Source organism: Apiospora marii (genome assembly GCF_038362585.1).
Source record: "Apiospora marii strain CBS 49790 chromosome Unknown utg000009l_segment0_segment0, whole genome shotgun sequence".
Taxonomy (NCBI): domain Eukaryota; kingdom Fungi; phylum Ascomycota; class Sordariomycetes; order Amphisphaeriales; family Apiosporaceae; genus Apiospora; species Apiospora marii.
Window position 1 is genome coordinate 2,117,627 of NW_027117381.1, and position 25,213 is coordinate 2,142,839.

The 25,213-nt window shown below is 53.2% G+C and overlaps 4 protein-coding genes across 4 annotated transcripts; 2 read left to right on the forward strand and 2 right to left on the reverse strand.

The window, feature by feature from the left end:
* Positions 1-2,732: 2,732 nt before the first annotated feature.
* PG985_012207 (uncharacterized protein) lies at positions 2,733-3,923 on the forward strand (the record flags this gene model as incomplete). Its single annotated transcript, XM_066831974.1, has 1 exon — positions 2,733-3,923. The coding sequence occupies one exon, from the start codon at positions 2,733-2,735 to the stop codon at positions 3,921-3,923; it is 1,191 nt and encodes a 396-aa protein (XP_066680024.1).
* A 388-nt stretch (positions 3,924-4,311) lies between these two features.
* Positions 4,312-6,503, reverse strand: PG985_012208 (sphingomyelin phosphodiesterase asm-3; the record flags this gene model as incomplete). Its single annotated transcript, XM_066831975.1, has 2 exons — positions 4,312-6,290; positions 6,344-6,503. The coding sequence occupies 2 exons, from the start codon at positions 6,501-6,503 to the stop codon at positions 4,312-4,314; spliced, it is 2,139 nt and encodes a 712-aa protein (XP_066680025.1).
* Positions 6,504-15,155: 8,652 nt separating this feature from the next.
* Positions 15,156-16,996, forward strand: PG985_012209 (uncharacterized protein; the record flags this gene model as incomplete). Its single annotated transcript, XM_066831976.1, has 5 exons — positions 15,156-15,261; positions 15,319-15,375; positions 15,529-15,600; positions 15,748-15,996; positions 16,281-16,996. 5 exons carry the CDS (start codon positions 15,156-15,158, stop codon positions 16,994-16,996), a joined length of 1,200 nt encoding a protein of 399 aa, XP_066680026.1.
* Positions 16,997-18,301: 1,305 nt separating this feature from the next.
* On the reverse strand, positions 18,302-19,269 carry PG985_012210 (uncharacterized protein; the record flags this gene model as incomplete). The annotated part of the gene is made up of 2 exons (XM_066831977.1): positions 18,302-18,843; positions 18,939-19,269. The coding sequence occupies 2 exons, from the start codon at positions 19,267-19,269 to the stop codon at positions 18,302-18,304; spliced, it is 873 nt and encodes a 290-aa protein (XP_066680027.1).
* Between the last annotated feature and the right edge of the window lie 5,944 nt (positions 19,270-25,213).

Here is a 25,213-nt window from a genome sequence, read left to right on the forward strand (position 1 = left end):
CTCTCCACTCCCGCAAGCGGCTGTCCGTATTTATTGAGAAGAGCAATATAAATAACAGATGCGATCCCCGATCCGATCCGATCCGACCCGACTCTCCCTACTGCAAGGGACTGCCGTAACACCAGGTCCTATTTTTATCACCGCGATGCCGCCCCCGATGTTCGGCGGAAGGCCTGGTGGCTTCGGAGCCCGATTCCTTGGCATCTTACATCTCGCATCTCGCACCTCGTATCGGTCGTCTTGTGAATGTTCCTGGGTATCTGTGCATTGTCATATCATGATATGAGCAGCTGGAAGTACTCGGGTTCAACCGCAGTCTGTACTACTCATCCCATTGCCATGCAAATTGCAGAAAACACACGTTTGCCTGTGACGGCATTCACTGTAATACCTTCTCCGGAGGACAAGATGGTACAGCTAAAAATAGAGCTAGATCTTAAGGCATCTCGTGCCCAGTATCAAGAAGCGTAAACCAACCACTACACACAAGTTTCTCATGGTTTCACCACTTTGGGCTCGAGACCATTGCTGGCGAGGACAAAGCAAACATGTGGTGATGGTTGTTTGAGACCGTGCCGCGCCAGGAAGAGTTGGCGGCAGTATTCGTTTCGGCGAACTTTCAAGTTGACTTGTTTGGGTATGGTCCTGGTCATAAATGTATGTACACCTATCACTATCAGAGGTCTTGAATAGGATATGTAACTCTGTCCACTGTAGTTTTCTACACGAGTCCTGGATATTTTTATATTCATATCATGAATTCATCAATGGTCTAGAATAGAAGCCGCGAAATTCTCGAGACAGTGAGGACGGTAAGTGTTCATGCTACCACCATGATTGGACAGGATAGCCTATGTGTGGCAGGTTAGGCCGCTCGAGCTGTCGAGTACATCACAATCATGGATATGCTTCTTTGGCATAATTATTTCAGAGTGTTAGGCGCTTTGGGCTTCCCTTTCCCTGAAGCCAGCGAGACCTGATATTCTCAAAGCATAAATTTGGAACGTAACCCATTCGTCAACGTTCCTGATAGAGGTAAGGGGTTATTGTCTTCAATATTATTACTCAAGCAATGCTTTCAATATGACATCTAACAGAATATGTCTGATTCCACTTTGAAGAGTCACCAAAAAATGTGTAGTTCTCCCAAAGATGTTTCAGGGGCAGGGGGTCATCCAGTATCTATGTAGATTGAAGCTATCTGTGCCAGGACCCTTCAACTTGCTTGAATAATAGATACCACCAGCTGGCAAACAACAGGAAACACATGCGAAGGAAAATCACATTTGAGGCTCAGGGCCGGACAACTTTCACTGTCAAACGTCAAACCCGGCCGAAAGGAAATGGGCGCCTTCGGTTCATCCAGTACGAGTGCAACCCCCACGCTCTGGTGTTCAGTGTGGCGGGACGATAGGTAAACATTAGGTTGTGATATGATCAAGAAGAAGTTGTACTAGCATCTGAAGCGATATCTACAGCCTATTAGATCCATTCGACGTTGTCCTGCAGCGGTCGTCGTTGCCATGTGGTTGATGACAACTGAGTCTAGATGCAGCCTCGGCGGTTTTAGTACAAGTGCGATGTTTGGCGTCCGACGAGCTGAAAAAAAAAAAAAAAGCTGTCTAGTTCCTTCACTACCTTCACTACTTGCCTCAGGCAGTTCGTCACACTGAAACATTCAGCTCCCACTACATAGTATTTGCCATTAAGTGCTTTCAATGCACGCAATATTACAGCCATGCTTTCGTGGTCACTGTGAATGGGATTTTATACTTGGATCGTTTCTGTCATCAATCCGGGGCAAGAGTTCTCATCATTTGGAGCTGGTAGAGTAAAGCAAGCAGCAAGGGCACGTGCCGGGCTCCGAGCCTGACACCCTGCGGAAGCCACCGATGCAGCTAATGGGCAAGCAAGTACTGTTAGGTGTAAGGGTTGGAGGCTAAAGCTGACATCCTTGAAGCACCAGCTCCAATGGGAGAAGCCGCATATCTAAGTGACAGATGAACACTAAGATTCCCTCTCGGCTTCATGTACAACTACAGTTCGAGTATTACGGTAGATAAGTTGACAAGGTCATCGGTGATTGCCCACGATGCAAGTGGGCTACCCTGCGCGCCATCACCAATCGAACCGCTAGTTAGTGGCGACCCACGGATCTGGTTGCGCTTCCAGGTGAAAGTTCCGCAGAGTTGGCCCCGCCTCGCTGCCACCCTTTCAACGCCTGGCGCATTCTGAGTGCGCTGACAGGCCCAGCTAGCTCCCAAGCTCCCCGGCAGGCCCTACAGGGAACGGCGCAAAGTGGGCTGGAAGCATACCTACCATCCACTACGACCGACCCAGACCGAGTGGATAGCGTTTTTTTTTTTCTCTTTTATTTTTGCTCCTGGAGATTGCATGCTATGAGGAGACTACCATTTCATCTCGAGTACAAGAATCGTCTGTTCGTCGGTCAAGTGGAACGTCGGTGAACTTTCCCAATCTTTCAAAGCGCCCAAACTGATTAGATGTGCCTGGCTTCTATCTTACTATCAATCAGCATCAACTGGAACACGGATTGATGCGCAGTGCCGCATCACGGTAATACAGCAAGCGACTTCATAGTCTTTGCGCTTGCTTTTGGGGACGCCAGAAAGACTTAATTAACCGACAAAACTGCTGCAAAAAGAAAGCAGCATAATCTATTCAAACCACCTTTAAGGATCTCAGCGAACAGTACCGGACGGAAAAGGAACATGGAATACGACAACAAGAATGCTAATGCCCTCGGTACCACCGTGACGGCGACGACCGGAAGCCATGCCGGCACCGAGAACCCCGAAGTCATCGAGACGGCCATCCACCAGATCGAGGCCAAGAGGGTCCATTGGTATTCCTACCTGGCCACGGCCGACTTTTGGTTGGTCGTCCTTCTAGGCCAGATTCTGGCGCTGTGCATCACGGGTACCAACACCTTCTCCACCTTGCTGGTGAACAAGGGCACTTCCATTCCCGCCTTCCAGACCTTGTTCAACTACGTCCTCCTCACCTTTGTGTACCTGAGCTACACCATCTACCAATATGGTTTCAAGAAGTGGGCCAAGGTTGTCGCGCGTGATTGGTGGAAATATGCCATCCTCAGCTTCTTGGACGTCGAGGGAAACTATTTCACGGTACTGGCTTATCGCTATACCAACCTCCTGTCAGCCCAGCTGCTCAACTTCTGGTCCATCGTCATGGTCGTCATCGTCTCCTTCACCCTCTTGAAGGTGCGTTACAAGTGGGCCCAAATCGCCGGTATCCTGGTTGCTTGTGGCGGTATGGGCATTCTCCTTGCTAGCGACCACATCCAGGGCAGCAACGGCGGGCCTGGTGAGAACCTTCTCAAGGGCGATCTCTTTGGTCTTGCCGGTGCCACCCTGTATGGGCTTAGCAACGTGTTCGAGGAGTGGTTCGTGAGCAAGCGTCCCGTGTACGAGGTACTCTCGTTCCTGGGACTGTTTGGAATTATCATCAACGGCGTGACGGGCGCCATCTTCGACCGCACGACCCTCTATGGCTCCACCTGGGACGGTGATGTTGCCGGGTACCTCGTCGGCTACACCTTGGTCCTGTTCATCTTTTACTCGCTGGCCCCGTTCATCCTGCGCATGGGCTCGGCCGCCTTCTTCGACATCTCGTTGCTCACCGGTAACTTCTGGGGCACCATCATCGGAATCCACGTCTTCGGCTACGCCATCCACTTCATGTACCCCATCGCCTTCGTGTGCATCATCATCGGCCTCGTGGTCTACTTCTTGGCCGGCAGCATGCTTGGCGACTCCAAGAAGCCCTGGCTGGGCGACAGCCAGGCCGACGGTGTGGCTGGCTTTGGCACTGCCAAGCTCAAGGCTCTCAACCTCGCTAGAAAGCAGGGTCTTGCTGCTTCTGAGGGAGATAGAATTTAAACACTTCATTGCTTTCAACAGGATATCACAAAAAGCTAGAAGGGGACTTCTCTATTTCAGAGACACCATAGAAAGTCGATGTTCGTCTTCTCAAAGACGAACCCATCGGCTTTCTCTATTACATTATCGATCATTACGCGATCACGAAAGTTTACATGCAAATGATACCATCTTAATACTATCTTATCACTTTATACGTCACTCATCTCGTGTTTCTTCTCTATCCTCGTTCGCACGTTCGGAAGCCATTGGATATTGTGTGTCTGCAACTTGAATGAGCTCGCCAGAGCAGGTTTTAACTATCTCAATTCTAACCATTCTCAGATGAACATTACGGGATTAGACTAAATGCCATATGTCATACTCTCATGATGCTACCTAAGCTAGCCTAGAAGTTCTTCCCAAAATACGGGCTCTGCACCGAGCCAAAGCCCTGGGGGCAGAGCCTGCCCAGGGGCGCGGAACCGCTGCGCATGTAGCAGACCTTGGCCTCGGCGCACGCGTCGCTCGAGCAGTTGGGGCTCCGGACGCTGCTCTTGCCCTGGAACCCGTTGACGACCTCGACGAGCGTGCGGTTGCGCTCCATGGCCTCGGTCACGCGGTGCCAAAAGGTGCCGTTCAGGGGCGCGTCGGCCGGCCAGCCGGCCTGGGCCCCGTACGCCTCGCGGGTCGAGTACTCAAGCTGGAAGACGGGCCCCGCCGGCGAGGCCGGGTCCAGCGACTGGAAGGCGTCGACGTCGGCGTAGAAGGTGTAGGCCTCGTAGACGTCCCAGGTGCCCGTGTCGACCTCGTAGAGGCGGTAGCCCGAGTTGACGTTGGTCAGGGGCGTCAAAGAGGGGCCCACCCAGGCGCTCGTGACGGCCGTTTCGGCCGAGCGGCCGCCGGGCCCGGTGCCGTTGCCGGCGTAGAACACAAAGGCCTGGTCCTCGTGCGTGTGGCCGAAGAAGACGCCGGCCACGACGTGCGGCGAGTACCGCTCGATGATCTGGTACAGCAGGTCCGAGCCGTTGGGCATCGGGTTCGTGCCGTCCCAGCCCGACAGCACGTGGCTGACGACCCAGGCGCGCTGCCCGGCGTCCTCGGCCTTCTGCAGCTCCGCGATCAGGAAGGAGAACATGCCGCTGAAGTCCGGGTCCGCCGCGTGCAGGTACGCGAACGGGTTGTTCTTGTAGTACAGGTCCCCGTTCAGCGTGATGATGCGCAAGCCGCCGCCGCTCATCGGGGGCACGACCGAGTAGGCGGCGTAGTGCGTGGCGGCCTCGGCGGCGGTCGCGTTGTCGAGCCAGCCGTAGTAGCGCCAGAGCGACGAGACGTGGTCGTAGTTCCAGGACAGCTGCCGCCCGAGGGTGCCGTTCGGGCCGTCGAGTCCGTGAGGCGCGTCCAAGTTCTCCGGGCTGGTGTCGTGGTTGCCCAGCGCCGAGTAGACGGGGCCGCCGATGTAGCTCTTGAGCATATGCCAGACGGAGAGTTCGATGTCCTCGATGTAGTCGCGCGAGATCTCGGTCTGGGGACCGTGGGCGACGAGGTCCCCCGTGTAGAGGGCGAAGGCGGCTGGGTTCTCGTTCGAAGTGCCGGTCAGAGGCCCGATGGACTGGAGTGCCGCGAGGGCCAGGTAGTAAGGTGAGTCGCACCTGTAGTAGCCGTACAAGGGAGCTGGAAGCTGGATGGGAGCGGCGGCGGCGGCACCAGCACCACCTGTATGCGGTCCAGAATGGCGGCAGCACATGCTCGATGTGCAGTTAGCTTCGGAGCCAGCCTCGTATCGTGGATCGAGGTGCAGATCGGAGAGGTGCAGGACCTTGACCGTCTTGTTGCTCCTTTGTGGCTGCTTCACCTGCAGGGGTTTGGGCTTGGGGAAGACGGCCGTGAAAGTGTCCGTCTTGTTGGGGACCGGGCAGTAACGGCCCAACGATGCACAGATGAACTGGCCATCCAGCCCAGTGACCTCAGCATGCGATAGAATCTGCGTCCAAGTGGCGCCGAAGCTGCCTGCTTCATACTGTGTTTGACAGGTGCTGTTGGACGCGAACCCGGTCTCTTTGCAGAACGCGACCATGGCATCGGGCAAATACGTCGGGGCCATTCTGGCCACCATCTGGCCGACGGACAGCGCAGCAACACATTTAGAACAGTTGGAAGCCAGGCCAGTATGGTTCGCCTTTACGATGCCCAGTATCTCGAGCTTGGCGGCATCAAGGACCGCTGCGGCGCTGGTTTCGTTCAGATCGGCTGAAGCTTTGGGGTAGTATACCGGATCTGTGTCGTGGGTGGGGATGTTGAGGGGATCCGTAATGCCCATTCCAAACGTCTTGTTCAGGACAGGGTCGTACAGAGCTGGCTGGGGTTCCTGTGTTGGACCCGGCTTGACTGGATGATCGATTTAGCACGCGACGGAATGTTCCATGATCCAATCCACTCACCGTAATAGCTGGAGAACACCGAGGTCGGGAAAGCCGCTGGGACAGTGAAGGAAGCCAGGCCCGGCATCGACACGTTGGCCGTTGACGCCAGGACGATTTGAGCCATCGCCAGCACAATGACAGTGTGGCCAATGGCGGTGCAAAGCTTGGATGTTGCCATGATGTTGCTAGAGACGGCCAAACGAGAATACACCCGGTACGGAGCATGTCAGCTCAGGTGCTTTCCTTGAAAAAGCAGGGTCTGATGACATATCCCCCCTCGCCGTTTCCTCCTCATTATATACCACCTGTAGGGTTGATAGGCGAAGATAGATATGCATGTTCCACGCATCGATGCATGTATGACTGGGATCCAGGTCCGTTGTGTCTTAGTTCCTCGCACAAGAAAAAGGTTTTGCAATTTCTTGTCTGTGTCTGTATGACCGCCACATAGTAGTACATGTAAGCAGGCAGGAATAAGCGACAGTAGCGATTGCAAGTGCAGCATCTAAAAGTCGAAAACGTGCAGGTCATGTCGCCTCGCATTGGTCGGTTACTCGGATTATACCGACAAGCCCATTCGAGCTAATAATGCGCCCATCTCACGGCGCCGGCCCCGCCAAAACTGACGGTGCATGCCACTCGGTAAGCCAAATTGAAGGTGCAGACCTCGGCCGGGTATGCTGGGTAACCAGACCGGACAGGATGCTGTGCACGGGTGCCGTCGAGACCGCGTCCCGGGGCTTGGAGGCGTACGATCTCTCGGGTGGATTTCGGTCTAAGACTAGGCCGTGGAAGGACAGGAGTTGCTCAAGGAAGAAGCTCATCTTCCCCAGCCCACTATGCTAGAGTGTATAGGTGACCATCTCAAGTTACCTCGAGATATCCAGGAGTGGGTGCCCGATACACCTGCGTCATCGAAAGCACCATACCTAGGCACGAGTGTATGTGTGTAAGTGATTTCGTGACACCGCCATCATGCGGGGAAATATGTTCTTGACCAATTTCATCCGGGACCAGAGATCCTTCAGACCCCCGGTGACTACAGCTTCTGCCACAGGCAAAGCAAAGATGTGTCAAGTCTCGAGCCATGTTCAATACTATTACCTTCTTTTCCTGGCACGGAGAGGTTCCCTCTGGGCCACTGCGGCGATTCAATCTGCATTACTGATCGGACTTTGCAAGAGAGCCGCCGAGTGGGTAGAGCATGCGCCGGGTAGTGGGCCTGGCAGCGGGAGGAGGCGTACGGACACTCGTCCATCCGGCCCCGGCCGAGTCCGAGACCCTTCGGCAGTTGCCAAGCCTGAATATCCCACATCTATACTGTGTCCCTTCTCCAGCAATGGCTGGCTGGATACCTGAGTGGCTGGGTGGTTCCATCTTACATAACCAGTCTTATGAATATTATTGGCAAGGCTTGCATCGACTGGCACGAGCCAACCAGACCAAAGGTAGCAGGGTAGAGAAAGTCTCGTAGATGCAGCTCGCGTGGTCAGAGGGCTGGGCTGGAGCCCTCCAGCCCTCCATCGCCTCAAGAGTATGGATGGCTAGGTTCTGTTGTCGTGCATGCAATATTGAAGTTATTGGGTTCGTGTCCACCTATAGGGAAAAAGTGCCAAATGGTTCCCCATGTGAGGTTGGTTGAGTACTCCGCCGTCGCCGCACACATGCATATTTCACACCATCCCGGTGGGACAGACAATGAGATCGTTCCACTGGCCGCCGAACTGACGTATGCTTGCCCATCCAGCCTTGCACTTTGCTGGCAAGCGCCAGCCAGCCGGTTTCTTTCCCCACCAACCTGCCCGCCTTTTCGCCTTCATACTCACGCCACACGCGAGCGAGCAAGTGTATATATACACCGGAGCGGAGAGGAAGCGGTAAGTATCACACCGTTCGGCTGCGTCGGGGACCCTAGGTACATCGGTGGCAAGCGCCGCAGCCACCTAGGAGGTTGCGGACCCTTTTCCTGCTCGGTTGAAATCCGGCAAAGGGATTCATTAAGTAAGAGGAGGAGCCATCGTCATGTAACCCTCAATCACATCCTCCCGCGCCTGGGAATGGGAAGGGGAAAAGCTTGGGCAGCGTGGAGAAGATTGTGCCACCCACTGCGAAAGAGGGGGTCAAGTTTAACGGAGCGGGCGGGTTGGCCTGGATTACAACCAGATTTGGGCCGGCAAAAGTCTTACCCTCCTCTCGGCTCGGAGGCATACGTTGCACACTTGCGCGCACATATAAAACAGATGGTTGGACTCGTCACCGTAGCTGATAATCATGATGATGGCAATGATGATGCTGTTGATGATGTGGCCAGTCTTACCACTGCCCACCACATCCCCTTGTCAATTCTCACAAAGAAGCTTGCCCTGCCCGTGGGGTCAGAAAAAGATGGCCATCGTCTCATGAAGTCTGCCTTGGCAAGTGTTCGCGGGAAGCACCGGGATGTCGGGCAGTCAGTCCAGTTGATGGAAGTAGTAGAATGGCAACAATGAAAGTGACCAAAAGCAAACGCCTGCAGCAGTTCTTGGTAGACAGACGGCACGCACGTACTAGGAAAGGCTAGACTGATCGGTGCGATACATATGTACAGTCGGGGTTTGTGCTGACTGCAGCGGGCGAATTGCATACGGGCTTACTTGGGCAACTAAACCTACCTCCCGACCTACCGTTTCCCTGATAATGCGACTTTGGAGCGAAGTCGACCCGACTGCATGTCTCACTTGACTGAGTCCCAGTTCCGTGCCTCTGGGATTGGGTACATGATGTACCCAGACGCACGTGGTTCTCCTACTCGCCGAGCTAGCACTGGCGGCTAACGAGTAGAAGCAAGGCGCCGCTCACCCACTTGCCATGCTCCAAGGCCGGTCGGTAGGAGTTGCCTACCCTTTCAGGAAGCTGAATATGTGCCTTTGCCTGTTCCTTCATTGTTCTTGGTGTTTTCTAGTGTAATGATGACAATACTACGTAGCAGTAGTTTTGTGTGATGGACTGGCCAACGGAGCAGCGGGATTGGATCGGGGAAAAGCAGATCACCACCGAGACTTCCAAGGGCGGCGCCAAAGTTCTTCTTCTCCTGTAAGCAGATCCTTAGGTTTGTCCCTGAAACATTCGGGCAGAGAGGGAGAGGGGGGAGAGGGGACGCTAGACGACGGCCAGAAGAAGAAGAAAGGGTAACCTCATGCATGATCAGATGTCAGCCATGGCATACGGTTTCCTGAGAGGGCTGAGGAGCAAATCTTATTATACTTCTTCATACCTGGCGCGGCCAAGAAAGAAATGTGTGGAGAGTGGGATCCATCATGTTTACTTCTACTCTATCATGCCATGTGAAAAGTCATGTAGAAAAGCAAACAATTTGAGAGTCTACCTGCGTACACCTTCATGTACCTTGGGCAGGCAATAAAAGCAACCGCTACCTCAGCTGGAGTGCCATACACCAACAAGCATATAGAGTTGGTCAGGCGGCGTTAGTGGCATGCAGGACTTGTTCCCAAGCTTTCGGGACTTTTATTACCTATTTCAAAAGGCAAGCCTCCCCGGAATAACGAATGAACATACACCGTAGAAAAGGTAGCAAGTAAGCTTAACAGCCAGGCCAGACAAAGCATGCATCCTGTCCTAAGCAATATTCTGGAACAGGTGGGAATGTAGGTCTGCATCCGTACCCAGAGGTGACGTAGTTTGCCAGGCCTAGCTCGCCCGTTGTGTGCCGGCCCTCTTGGATGGAATTCTGGAAGATTGGTGGGGTTGGGGGGTTCCTCCAGGGCTCCGCGGCGGCAACCATTTCCGACAAGAGCGTCTGCTTCCGTCCCGGAGGACCTCTACAGTGGCAGATGGAGCACTCCGAAGCCTGTCAACTGTCTTGGGTGGGCAACAATCCCCGACTCTGGGCCTTGGATCACAACTGGTGACCGGCGACCGGGACCCAAACGCATCATCTCATCACATGCGACAGCTTGGTTTTATTCCGTGGTTGGGGAAGGAGCCTCCTGGTTTATTGGCTGCGCAATAAATTGGCATATGTTTGTCCTGTGTCTCGGCCCGGGAGGCTAAATGGCACCTATTGCCCTGTAATGCCACAATTGAAGTGAGGGAGAGGAGGCCGAAAGCCACTCGCCCCCACGGGTCAATCATCATTATTAATCTTGTACAACATACGATTGGGCCCCATTGGCATCCAATTTATTATTAGCTACAAGGAAGGCCTTGCTTGCAAAATATAATGGGGTAAAAGCTATGTGTTGGCGATTAGATCGCGTAACAAGTACAGGGACAAGCGTCCGGCTAGACCAGGAGCTGGGCCTGGTGTAATTCTCCTTGGCACGATGGGCCGAGACGGACCAGAGAGCGAGCAGCCACTAGGTCCGCGCCAGTTCGCGTGCTCAAGTCGCCAGCCTGGGGTGGTGGTGCAACGGGGCTAGATATGAAGGGCTAGAGAAGATGAAGAATATGCATGCGCTTTATTTTAGCTGGCGACGGGCAAAAACCAGCACGTACGACGCAGCTGTGTAGATACAATGCAATCCTGCTCTGCTCCTCCGGTACACGGGGCTGGGCTGGAGGGCTGCAGATGGAAAAAGGGGCTGGGTTACCAACTTGCGGTAACGATTCGGTGCGGGGGACTACCGACCATCTGACGATACAGAATGTGACGAGTGGAGGGGACAAATAAATTGACGTTTTGGCCCATTCAATGGCCATTGGATTGGATCAGTACTCCGTACCGGCCAAGCTTATCACCCTGCAACCTGCCCGTGCAGTGACCAGGTCGAGGAAGGGCCAGATGGCAATCCTTTCAGCCTTCACGCGCCTTCTTCTTCTTCGCGCCGCTTCAAACGGCAGAGGCGCTCGGGGCGTTGTGTACCCAGAGCCAATGTCCGGGGTTTTCTCATCACATGCAACATTGATACATACATACATACCTACCTACCTTTAATTGTCGATGGAAGATGCTAATTGTTATTCTGTCCAGCATCAGGACTGGTGTTAGAGGATAGATATGTTCAATGCTAATCTCCTTCGGAACACGTTAGCGCGTAGAGCAGCGGCTGAGAAGGCTAAAGGAGAGGGCCAGAGTGCCGTCAAGGACCGGCCTTTGCCCTTGAATGCTTGGGTGCTGGCCTGCTTACGTACTACGTGCACTTATAGTCTACACCCGTACTCCGTACTGAGGTCATGATTCCGAATCCGTTGGCGTCTTCTGCCCAGGCTCATCAAGTACCGGGTCCATAAGCCGGGCCGGCGAGATAGATACTGATGAAAGAGAGAATTGCAGATGGAAGAAGAGCGTGAAGAGAGAGGAGAGAGGAGCCAATCTCCAACAACGGAAAGCATTGGCCTGTCTCTCTAGCTCGCCCGTCCACGGCGCCCTGGTCCACAAGCAGCTGGCCCGCATCACTCAATCAGCCGTAATGACTGGCAGATCTAGCGGGAATGACTAAAAGACGCTGCTTATTCCTACTGCGGACACGCGGGCGTCCTGGAAATCTCAGCCGATGGGTGTAATTAAATCCTCGCTCCATGGCCGATCGCAACCTAATGAGCCCAAGCGAATTGCTGGAGGCTACACTGATTTTTGTTGTTATTACTTTTCTCTTCTCGTGTACATTGCCTGCCAGAAGCTAGCAGAACCTCTGGGCGAACCACCCGGTGCGGTGCGATGTGTGGGTGGGAGCAAGCATCCCATCGGCATTGTGCGCGCCTGGTTGGCGACTTGAGACGATACTGTTTCTGCTGTGGTCGGGTGCGACGGTTCCAACAGATTGGGTTCCTGCCTGTTTCTCGATACCTGATCCTGATCCTGATCCTGTCCCGACCTACAAGTACCTTACCTTGACCTGCCTTAGGTACTGTATCATGCATGTAGACACCTGCTTTGCAGTGCTAGCCACATAAGCATCATATGTACATAGACAGGTATGGTGCAGCAGCAACAGCAGCATCAGGCAGATGCCAAATCCAGGTATGGATATCGAACGGATGGCCTGTTACGGGCAGCGGTTGCGCCCGCATTCTTCAATTAGGTAACAGGCTAGGATGGGAGCCACCGGCAATGTACAAGTACTACTCAACCCATGTCTGTACACAACACCTACCTACACTACATCTTATCAACTCCAGGTCCCTTTCAAAGCCCCTTGGTGCTGACTACCCTGAGTATGTATGTATGTATGTATGTATGTATGTATGTATGCACGATGTCAAGATGCAGGCGACCAATTTGGGATAGGGAGGGCAACGTTCGAGAGGCCTGCCTTGCACCCATATTGGCGTCACTCAACGACGAACTACGAAGAGTGTGCACTTGGTCAAGCCATTCAGATCCATTGAGCTGATTGCTTCTAGTGTTGGTCGATGCCTGTAACTACATGTACACCCATGCACACAACGTACCTCACAGCGGAGGACGGATTCAGGCCTCATTTGACTCGAACATCAACCTCCAACCTCCGAGGGAACACACGATATCCCCTTAGATCTAGAATCCATGTCCCCCCTATCCTTATTTTCGTTGGGTTTGTCATCCAACGCTGCAAGACAAGCTGCCAAGTTCTCCGTAAGAAGCAGGTGTGCGCGGCTTGTTGTTGCTCAGGGGAAAATGAGACCGGCACGTCCCTCCGGTCTCACAGACAATCACAACAACATCAAGGGACACCCAGGCCGTTGCCTTCATCCCGCTACGAGAATCCCTCTCTCAGGTATGTGGCACAGTTGAAGTAAATAACAGCGGGTAGACCTTCAGGTTTCGATTGGTTATGTTGAACAGCCCGCACCAGCACGACCAGCTATGTGATGTGCATTGCCATTTCGGAGGCACCAACGCCATCCTGGACGGGAGGTCGAGCACACTGCACTAGTAAATTACACCTCTAGGTAACCTCACCTCTAGAGCCAATGTTCTCCTTAGGCACTGCTTCGTACCGGTACTTGGCCAGCACTCATATTGAGTGGAAGCTAGACAGGGACTTCTCCACAGACAAGTAATTCCACACGCTCCTCTCCTTGTAAAAAAGATAGCGGGCTCCCCACCCTATCCACTTTTAAATATCCATTTGGGATTAATCGTCGTGGAATCGAGTTGGAGAGGGAAGAAAAAAAAAAAGTTGAGGAGGGGGTTTTTTGTCCGAGTCTACAATTGTGATTGCATTTCAAGAAAAACGATGGCACGTCACGTACATGCGTACATGAGGAGGGATTCCAAAAAGAAAGTCGACCATCATCATCACCACTTACTGCTGCCACTATCACCACACATCACCACCACTACCAACATAGGTGAGATGCGTTGCCAAGAGAAAAGAAGTAGAGCAAGCAAGTAGAGATAGGTAGGCAGACAGATGTAGTAGATGGTATTAGCAACGCATTTAATTGATTTTATCTTCACCCTTCCGTGCCTATCAGAATCCAGCATATCATCACACCCAACATAATCAACCCACGGGCCTGCCAATTCTCGACAAGCGTTGTTACGTTCTGTTTGCCAGAAGGCCACTCTCAGTCACTCCATCCAATCCATTACAGTACCATAGTGCCGCACACATAGCAACCCCATTTTGACCCATGCGGTAGATCTGCTGCTACAATCGTCGCTTTCTTTTACTCCGATAATTCCCTCGGCAGGCGACCAAAGACTTCTCTACTTTTCGAAGTTCCCTTTCTTTCCCTCCCCGTCTCGTCTTGGACGTCCGTCACCCTCTTTGAAACCGCAACCCCCCAAAATCCTCACGGCAGTCTTGCCCCCCTTCTGGTTCTTTGTCGCCCACTGCAATCTCTGAGATTTCCATCTGCAGACCTTCCTCCTACCGGGTATCCTCTCAAGAACAGCGCACCGGGTCTTCTGACAATCCCTTAGTTGGTTTTGATTGTACGAAATTCTGCCTGCCTCGTAAACACTACGGCTACCACCGATAGCGCTTTGGTTGGCGACGCCGTTTTATAAAGTGCAAGCCGTTATTTATTTTTTTATTTTTTTGAATTAGGAACAGCTGCTACTGTATCCTTTCAACGGTTAAATTCGAGATTTCCGGGCTTCTCAAGTATTTTTGGTAAGTGGCATCCCACTCGCGTGCGATTGATGAGAGACATGATTTCTTTTTATTTTTACTGTTCCCCCTTCCAAGTTGTGTCCTAGTACCAAACAGCGGGCAAAGGGGAAAACCAGTTGCCTGTACATTTTTTTTTTTCTCGTTTCCCCCCAAAAGGCGGCAAGCGGCGTGCGCGCGTGTGTGCGTGGGAGAAAGGCCTCAGACATTTTTGTCTGAACCCAGGAATTGCTACAGAAAACAAACAGCCATTTGAATTTCTGCGTCATTTTGGGGCTTACACTTGGGGCAACTCTTCGCGTCGCGTGCAATTAAGCCAAACCAGCACGGCAGAATCCAGTTCTGAGGCCAAACGACCAAGAGTTCTCTTTTTTTCCCTTCCTTGTAGCAAGCGCATCGTTGGTCGTTCCCTCAGCAGCCCTCTGGTACATATACCCGATCGCGGTGGATTCACCCTGGCGCCGCTGCTTGACTTATTCGTGCTGCGTACCCAGTGCTATGCCCACTCTTTTCCCACCGATTTCTTCCCCTTATTGCATATTCTTCAGAAGACTAACATTCGGTCTGCGAAGGGGATCCTTACGAAACCGACAAACTACCTACCGACCTTTACGACTCGCGTAGGAAAGAGGTGGTCGACGAAAGCGAAAGGAAGTCTCACGCCACTTCTGCTTCTTAACCACCCCGAACCGAGAACCGTCCATTCGAGTAGCGAGTATTCGTTCGCCTCTCGAATTTCTTTTGGCAGGCAGTCGCAGCAGCAAGCAGAAGAGAAGGGTCTCGATATCGACATGTCGCAATACTACGGCGAGCAACAGTGGCCTGGTGCAGGTGCTGGTGGTCAATCAGACTGGAACCACCAGACACCGCCGCCGCCTCCTCCGCCCGCCCGGTCTGGTGAGTTGCGGATGATTCAAGAATTGGAAGTACGAGTTGACTGACTGTTGTTCACAGGCGCAAGCTCGACCGTCCCGCGCGAAGAGTTGGCTGCGTTCTCGCATCAGATAGAGGGTACGTCGAAATGGAGTCCTGGTTATGATGGAATTTGCGCGATACCTTCCCCGCACGAACCACGATTGCTTGCTACTTGCTGCACCATGCGAGGCGGTGTGCCTCAGATGCAGATGTCAAAGGGAGTCACCAGCTAACGATGAGCGCTTACAGAGGTCGAACGGGCCATCGACAATCTCGTTAAGAGCGGAAAGATGTTCTCTGGTCCTCCGATGCCCATGCGACGTGAGTTGGTCCCCTTTCAGCAGGGCCCGAATTCCGGCCGATTCCCAACCCCACCCTCACGAGGACGAATGTCGGGTTCGATGATGGGAGGACGAGGACGCGGCCGGGCATTATGAGAAGGATCAATGGTGGCTAACGGGATTGCAGACGGCCGTGGCTCTTCTGGACCTAGCGGATCGCGTCATAACTCGGTCGGCGGAGAGTTCGGAGACGCGCGCCTGGGCAGTGGCAGCAGCCACTCCGGCGGCGGCCTGCAGAACTTCTATGCTGCCCAGCGACACCAGTCATCGCGCGGTTCCAATGAGGCTGAGCAAATGATGCAGGCAAAGCGGAGATTGGCAGCCCAGCGGGAGCGAGAGCTGCGCAACTACCATCAGGAGCAGCAGTACAACCGAAGTAGGCCGCCCTCTTCTGTATAGCACAGCCAACCCTATCTACCTACCTATCATACCACAGACGAGTCGCAGAAAAGACAGTGTCGTGCAAATTACAAAAGAAAGAAAGAAAGAAGATCCCTCAAGGGTGGAACCAACTGTTTTCTTTCCTCATGTTGCTGCAAATTCGAGCAAATTTCGTGTTGATGCGTCTTCTCCATCTGCCTGTTACCTCTATTTTCTATCCCAATTCACCCCTCACAATCGTCGACGGCTTGGAGAGTTTACACTAACTAGAGTCCGTAGCTGTCCTATCTGACGTGTCCTACCCCGCCAAACCGGAACGAGCTCTCAGCCCTGGCAACATGTCCGAGGATGAACGCCGCGAACTGATCGCACGTCAACGAAGCGCACTCTATGGTGGCGAAGGATCTTACAGCGAGAATGGCGGATACGCCGACGAGGCCAATGGTAGTCGACCTGGCGGACCTGGTCTGTCCACCGGCCCTTCCAGCCACCGAGGCCCTTCCCCTCTCGCCTACGAATATGCGCGTGGCGGCCCCGACAACCATGGACAGCTTCAGGATCTTCCGGGGTCCCGAGCCAACAGCAATGCGAGCCCTCAGTCCAACCCGGCCAGCAAGGGACCTTTCGATGCCGCCGTGCAACAAGCCAACCGCACCAGCAACTCGTCCCCCGGCGGGTCTCCTCCTCGCCAGGGAGGTCCCATGGGCCAAGGAGGTAGTGCTGTGGCACCCATTGGCACTCGCCCATCTGTCAGCGCTCAAGCTCAGAACCCGGCGCTTAACAAGCGCTCCACCACTCCTTTGCCGTCCCCATTGAGCCACGGCTTTAATGCAGCGGGCCATGGTGACGAAAACGGACAAGGACTTCCGACCTCTGGAGCCCCTTCCAACCCGCCAAGTGCTACACCAGACGGCTACAACCGGTGGGCCAACGGATCCGGTGTCTGGGGCAAGCAGTCCTCCGGTCTAGGTGTCCAGGCCAGTGTCTGGGGTTGAGTATTGGTTCCATCACCGTTGAATTCGAGCACCGCCTCTATCGATGACATTGACGACATTGAATAATATCATTTCCAGCACAAAACACGGTGTTCAGGTCAGTCGGGTTTCATGCACGAGGGAAAGCGTTGCCAGCATCAGCATGAGGTGTTCAGGGCCCTTTTATGGAATACGGAAATGGGGGTTTGATTCAGACCTGGGCGGGCATTCCCCTGATTCGGAGTTATCTTTCGCTTTTCTCTCTTCTTCTGCACTGGAACATATTCGGCCCATGTCGGCCGACATGGACGTCCAGACCCCAATCCTCGATATATAAGGGTCTTGTCTAGTCGATGCGGCATGTTCTGGTTTTTGTTTTCTCCCTTTTCTTTCCCTTTGTTCGGTCGGAAGAACCAGTGGTGGGGTTTTGAGGATATGAAAGACTGAGATTATTGATTTTTGTTACGGCTCTGTTGCGTTGCGGGGACCCAGGAAAGGCATATGGTTAAGGAGTCAACATGTTGTGGATTCGATGTGTTTTCTCGCGTTGGCTAAACCCGGACGGAAAGGAGTTTGCTCATCACTATAATATTGCAGTACTGGGAGTTTGACAGTTCTTTTGGGGCAGCGTTTTCCCACAACACAACAACAAAACTGGCGGTAATGGGTTGTCGTTTTTGTTTCTCGGTGGTCACGAAAGGGTTGGTTTTCTCTAGCGTACGCTTGTTTGTTGGCATGGGGCTCGTTGTAAAGCATTAGGAGGTATCACTTCTCGGTCTGCGCGTAGGGGAGTTTGGTAAGCTCGGGGGGGCTTTTGGCAAAGAAAATGGATCAATACACACTTTGGGGCACCTACACGTCATTGGTCTCAAATGCTCTTGAAGGTTGCGTGATACATGGCACTCAGTGTCCCGAGTTTTCAATTTAAAAAGGGCCGTCTTGACTACGTTGCCTTGGGTTTGATCCTTCGGGTTGGTCGCAAGATCTAGGGTGTAACGAGGCATCAGACAAGCTGAATTTAACTCCTGTGTTCCGTGTTACGATAGGTGGTGAAACTTGATCCCTCCCGAAGCCGAGATGCTAGTGTGAGTGAGCCCGTCCGGAACAGCGGTATTGCAAGCAAGCCGGGCGATGAGGAAATGTAATAGAAACCCCGAAATTGCATTTTGCAGTTGGTACGCCTCGCTCTTAAATACAAAAAAAAAAAAAAAAAAAACAGATCCCCTCGCTTCACCCGAAATGTTGTACAACGCCAACATGCATATACACCTCTGTCGTGGCCCTCTTTAGTCCAATCCAGCCGGACCAGACACCGGAGAGGTACGATCAGAGACCCAAAATCTGGACGGCGGCGTCCAGATTCATGACATCATCTGCCCTTGTAGCCTTTTCGGCATACACAACCGTTCCCCGGCCATCAATGGCGAACACGCCGGCCTGCTGCCACTTGTTTCCCAGCGCCGTACTGGGGCCCTCATCCTCCAAGTCGTCCTCGGCCCCGGCCCCTCCTTTTGTGTTGCTGTTGTTGTTTTTGTTCTTCGCCGCACCCGCGCCCGCACCGTTGGGCCCCATGCTCTCCGTCCGGTTGATGGACCCCGCGACCTTCTCGCCGAGCCACCCCTTCTCCTTCCACCCCTGCGAAAAGGTCGTGGGGTTGAACATGTACCAGACGGACCCCAGTCCGAGCCCCCACGCCGCGTAGATGGCCCGGTCCTCGTCGATGAGCACTTCGACGTTCCACGCACCGCCTAGCAGGTCCATCCACTTGCGCGTCGCGTCGCGCGACGAGTGCGAGACGGCGACGCAGGTGATTTTGCCCTGATGGCGGTTCGCGAGCGCGCGGAGGGCGAGGAAGGACTTTTGGGCGACTGTTTTGCGTTTTCATATTTGGGTTAGCTTCCATCTGGCTCGTCCTTGCATATGGGGAGGGGAGGGGAGGGGGGATGGATGCGATAAAACGTACAAGCACAGCCAACGCAGCGCAGGAACAGCACGACGATGCGCTTCCCGCCGCCAAACTGAAGCTGCCGGTCGCGGTCGAGGGGCGCCAGGTCGCCCACCTTGGGGCACTCGGCGGCGATGGGCACGGGGGGCGGGAGGGGCGACAGCCAGGCCTGGGCGGTCAGCGGGAGCTTCTTGACCGTCATCCACTGGGGCCAGCCGCCGTTGGCGGACTCGTCGGGCTCGGGCGCGCCCTTGGAGCCGTTTTTGGGCGCGGGCGAGGAGAAGTCGAACGTGTCGCTCTTGATGCCGACCTTGCGCATGGCAAGCTTGGTCGTGAGGCTGGAAAACATCTTGATTGAATACTTATCACGGGCGGAATATATTCGTTGATCGTGTAGTTCTATGACGAATGGGCAATCCGTATAGTGGTGGTAGCTACGAGAAACAAAGACGCAAGGGATCGACTCGAGTTCAATTTCCAACCCAGCGGTAGATCAATAAAACAAAGAAAGAGGGAAAGGCATTCACGTGGGCAAAAAAACTTATAGCGAACAACAAAACACATAGCGAGATATCACCAGAGAAAGAGAACATGAAACAGGCCTCGGTTGACCTGTAATGGCACGAGGCTGAAACATACGCGCTGCTAGCTGTGGTTGGCGTGCTTTCTTTCGCCTGCTCATTCGGGGCCTTTTCTTTTACCGCCCTCTACCCCTAGAGCCCTAATGCTCATGAGACCCTAGTTTAGCCACTGCTCTCCGAATCGCGTCGCTACCAGCTTGGAGCTTGACACAAAGGAGTCGTCTCATCGCCTCTGCTGTTCGAAGTTGTACCAGATATCCCTGAGTTCTCCACCCGTCCGAGAACCCCTGTGGGGGGATTGCAGTTGGCAGATGGTACTTGTAGTAAGTAGTAAGTAGATGGTCGTTGGCCGCTGCGCTGCGGTCGGTGCTTTGCGCCCTGACCACTCCCCCAACCCCTATGTAACATAAGCCAATTGGCTAGGTAACATTTGGCCAGGGTTTTCTCAAAAAGCCCAATTGGGGCGTCAACGGTCGCTCGCTTCCTTCTTAGCCCCTCCCTTGAGCACTAAACTTGGAGATTCGGGATTAGAGTCAGGGGAGTGACGGAAATGTGGCGGGGCGGCTTTTGGGAGGGTCACATCCATGATTGATTCAGAAGCACCCAACCTGCGCCCGAGAGTGATGCGCCTTGCTCGGGGCGCTGACGTGTGAGCCCTGGTGGGCAGCCTGGGTCGTTATCACCAATTTGGGACGAACTCCGTCTAATGGGGTCTGTCTGGATCGCCTATCATTTGGTTGAGGCTGCCCAGACCGGGAGGAGCTGTATGTATTGTAGTTCTAAAGGCGATGTGCCGCGGTCGATGCGCGATTGGTCAAAGACGAGGAATAAGAGATCAAGCCAGCCATGCCGTGATGATGTTGACGGGGCACCTGGAGGTCCGTTCAATACGTTCATGTAGGTAGTATGGCGGCTCGTGCCGTCTCGGAGGCAGATGGCCCGGCTCCTGAGTATCGACATGACCGGCCTCCCCTCCCCTCATTCGGCAACGAGGACGGACCCATTCCAAGGCATGAAGTCGGGGCTGTGGACGTGACAGCAGTAAGGAGGGAAAGTCGAAGATAAAGATGATAAAACCTGTTCAGTGTTTTTCCCCTTCCTTTTTCTCCCTTTCTTTTTTCTTTTTCACTTACTACAGGTGGAAACGGCCTTAGCCAGCAAACCAAGTAAACGCATCTGAGAGACAGTGCAGGCCCAGAACCCCCTTGCTTGAAGTATCGAGTTGCTCAGAGGGATTAATCTTAGCCTGGGCCTAAAGAGTCATAATGGTCCTTCCGATTTGCTTACTCCGTACCTATACAAGCAAACGTGGGATCCAGGGTGCACCGCTCAGTTCGCGATGCACAATTCTTCAGTATAGAAGAGCCCGCGAAGCCGACTTGGGCTAAGTCTGCAGCAAGCGCACGCGTCTAGGTTTTCGAACGACCGGACCGTCTAGCCACGGACAACCCATCGTATATAGATTGGACGACAACGAGTGACGGGGCCAAGTCAATATAAGTCTCCTTCGGGTAAAGAGGGAATTCTGGTCTTGGCAGCCCATCCGTAAGGGGTATTGTTCTCGACACAATTTTTCCGTGTTTTCATAGTGATGCAAGGCCCCCAAGAGGAACCGAAAACGTGCGGATGATGCTGATTTCCAGATATAATTAGAGGATGGATAGGGCGAGCCCCCGGCGTATGGGTATTTCACCGGGAGGATGACCAGAGGTGTTACGAGAAAATATCACGTGGACCCGAAAGGTCTAGATACAAGGGTGCCTTGGTGGATGGCTATTTACCCCGGATTCTGAGAACCTCTTCTAATTATGGAACACGGCAAGTGGCCGCACCTGCGCGCAGATCCTATGTTAGACAGCTATGGCCAAGCTCTCATATTGTCTCAGTTCTTACCTTGTGGTTGTAGCCGTAATACATATCCATCTGTAAATGATGCGGTGTAGATAGCCAACGCGTTTGCTCAGTTTAAGCCCTACTACGTGCGCTGCGGACACAGGCAAGGGTGCAACGGAGACATTAGCTGGACGACGAGCGCATTGCTCGGCTTGCGATCTTGGCTAACCGATTTGGTGGACAGGAATGTCAGCAGGCGGCTTTGGCCCAATGTTATGTCTGGCATACGAGAAAAAATGCAAGGCGGTTCAAGCTTGTCAAAGTCCCCTGAGCTGACCGCTGTACGCAAGTGCCTCTTAGATCACCCCATCACCGTGGCTCAGAATGGTTAGTGGCAGTACTCCGATGAATGGAAATCGGCTTGGACGACTAAGCCAGACTCCGACCGTTGCTTTTTCTCGCGCGACGATACTATCAAGACCGAACTGACATCAGATCGATCGTTGGCTGAGCAAGGCGATCTGATGGTCTGCTGATCGAAGTCCTGAAGCGAAGATGGCTGAGAGCGAGAAAAGTACCGGGTTTACAGGAACAGCCAGCATCATTCGCCCTCAAGGCGCCAGTGACGTTTCTCGGTCGTCTCGCATGTTCAAGCTGCGGGTGGCTGTCAGCGTCTTCCGCACACTAATGCCTGAACAGATAAGTGACGTCATGTGAGACAGGCTCGAGGAGGATGCTGTGTATCCTCTCTTCAAGTCAGAATATTTGGCTGGTTATGCAGCCGCTGATCCCATTGACCAGGAGAATCGAGACTCGACCAGAAGCAATGTCGACCGAGGTTGACGAAGTGATCGACTAAACATGCCGTGTAAGGCGAGACCTGGCAAACCGAAGACCAGAAGAAGCGAATAGGAACGACACCAAAGACTTGCGCTAGCCCCTTGTGTTGGGCTGCTGACGGTGATGAGTATCCTCAGCCTTCTTAGTCGTATGAGCCTGTGGTGGTTGCTGACGGTTCCACGAACTTGGTAAGATGTGCAGGACAGTCTTGGGATTTGATTTGCCAACCTAGGCTGCAGAAACTGTAGGACGGCATCGTTAAGCGTTAAAATCTGACTGGCCGCTCATTTCTCATGCAGTGTGTCTCTGCGGATCACAGGGCAGGACGGCTGAGAAAACTGGATGGAGGCTGAAGGAGGTCGAAGGCAAGCAAGCAGATGATTGCCGCGGCCGAAAGAACGTGCGTCGTTGCAGGTGGACCATTGCTGGGGGGCATTGGAACGAACCCTCAAGAATCATCACTCATTGCTGAGAGAGTACCTACCTCGAAATATATGAAAAGTGAACGGCCATATTATATTGCCAAGACAGCATCAACTGTGCCGGCCAGAAAAGACCGGATATCGCGATGCATGCCAGCGACCGGTTTGACTGATTGTCGGGTACCGATGTAGGGAGAGTAAGCACTTGGCTAAACCGACCCGCCTCGTCGCTGGTATGCATGCATGCATGCATGATATCAGACGAGAGTTGAAGGAGCCAAACAGGGGGGGGTGACAGGAGTCAGCAACTTTTGGCAGTGATGGCTGGTTCATCCCCTGGGATTCGGGACTTTGGGTAACAACAGCAGGAGCAGGAGAAGGGGGGGGAAAAGGAGTTGGGAGGTGGTTTGAGTGGGGAGCAACTTCCAGTCCATGGTAAGATTGGAGTGGCTTGGGTTGAGGTACTTGAGATGCAGCTGGCTGGAGCTGGAGCTGGCATTGAAACAGTTCACCATGATGGGCCAGGTCCGGGGCATGTGGAATAATGTCTCGGTCGAGTGGTGACCCAGACGGGGACCGTTCAGATCAACACGACCCTGTCGCCAAAAAGAAATGATAAACCCACCGGAGTTGCTGTGTCAGTGTGCCTTCGAAAATAGAACATCGACCAAGGAAGTTCCGGCTAGCCCACTTGTAGCCATGGGCCTAGTTGTAATGTCGATAATGCATGCCTGCTAGCTGGGGTCTCTCGGGGTCTCTCCATCACGGAAAGTAGGTGTTCGTATGGATGGTGGAAGGATGAAAGAAGGATTCGGGGAATATTGATCGATCTCAAGCTCAAGGGTTCAATCTCAATCGCCATTTCCTTGCGATGGGCATTTCGCGGGTTATTTCAAAAATGCATATCTAAGGAACAAGGTAGGCACACATTTCATCGCTGAACACGACCGTTAAGGAAGGTAGGTACATACATATATATACTGCAGGTAGCTTTGCCATTGGATACCAACCAGGCGGGGGAGACGGGCACTACCATTGATTCCCGTGCCCATGATGACGATGACTGCTCTGTCTGGTGAAAGTGAGAGAATTTGTTTTTCTCCTGGCAATGTTTGGCCCAACCAACCGCATGTCATGTTTCGATGTTTGACTTCCAGCCAACTGCGAACCTCCTGTCATTTGGCAGATTGTCCCAAACTCTACGGGGAATTTGTCTCGGTAAATGGTGCTGCCATTCATCATGATGGAAGCATGGCACAGCACAGACTTGGCTGGCCGCTCGTGCTTGACTTTGCGGCTGTCTCCTCTCCTGCCTCTGAACGTTCTCAAGGCGTTCCTGATGACCTGATCTTTCCCCTCGTTCGGGCTGGGTTGATCCACGGATGCATGTCCAAGTAAAAGTCAGAGTCGTGCCCTGCTTCCTAGGCGGGCTTGCTTGCCCTTTTTCTTGTCCAACACCAATATTACTATTGCCGCCCTATGCCAGCTAGGGAATGATGAAATTCTGGAACGATGAATTGGCATTTCCCGGCAATAAAAATACATTGACGTATAATGTAATCGCAGGTACCTTGACACCCCATGGCATAAGAAGTACCTAAGGCATTTTGGGTACCTAGCATGCTTATAGACCCGGCACCTAGCTTAATTATCAATTCGATGACCAGTGGAAATGGCACAACCAACGTTGAAATGTACCATGCCTTGTACATTGTCCCCTCAGCATCGGCGCTGATTGAGTTGGGCCAACTGGCCCCAATGCATACATACCTATATTGTATACCTATTGTTTTGCCCCAGGAGATGCGAACACCATGCGTGGCAAGTCAAGTGGTGACAACATGTTTATACCAGGTTAGGAAGAGCACGACAGTGGCATTGCTTCATTCTAAAGGGTTAAGGGTTCCGGGGGGTTCGGCATTGTCCAAGCATTGTTCAGCACTGTCCAGCTGAGTCGGCTTTAGCATACAGCCCCCCCAGTGTTTGCGTGCATGCGTCCTGACTTCATTGCTGCCCGGGAAAAACCACAATTGCACCGAATTCTAAACAGTGTTTGATATCCGTCCTATTCACTGTCAATTTAGCAATAGTGCTGCATCAGTCGCCCCGTTAGCGCATCGTACAGGCTGTACGTACCTATATGTAAATGGCGTGGGCAGACTACCTAGTCTGGTCGCGAGAGCCAGAGCACGAGCACACAGCACACGGAACTACTCGTTTCCATACGGGCACCGCTGGGATTTGGACCCCTTCAATCAGTAGGCAGGTTAGAAGCGTAGCAGTCAGTTAGTCCATGTCGTTCGTGACCTGGGTGTGTAACCGTGCCCATTCTGATCCATCCGTCCATTCATCCCCCCATTTGATCCAATCAACCACTCATTCACTTGATGTGACTTTGCCCAGGGCCTACCTACCTACAGTACGTATCACGTCTAGTTAGTCGGGGGTTCTTGTTCGTATTCCACTACTTCCTGGAGACCGTCACACACATTCTCTCTCTCTCTCCCTCTCTCGTCGTCCTGTCCTGTCCTGTCCTGTCCTGTCCCGCACGCAACCTCTTATTCTCAGAAAGTCGATAGTCGCCCTGAGAGTGAGGCGTGGCACATTCTAAACTACT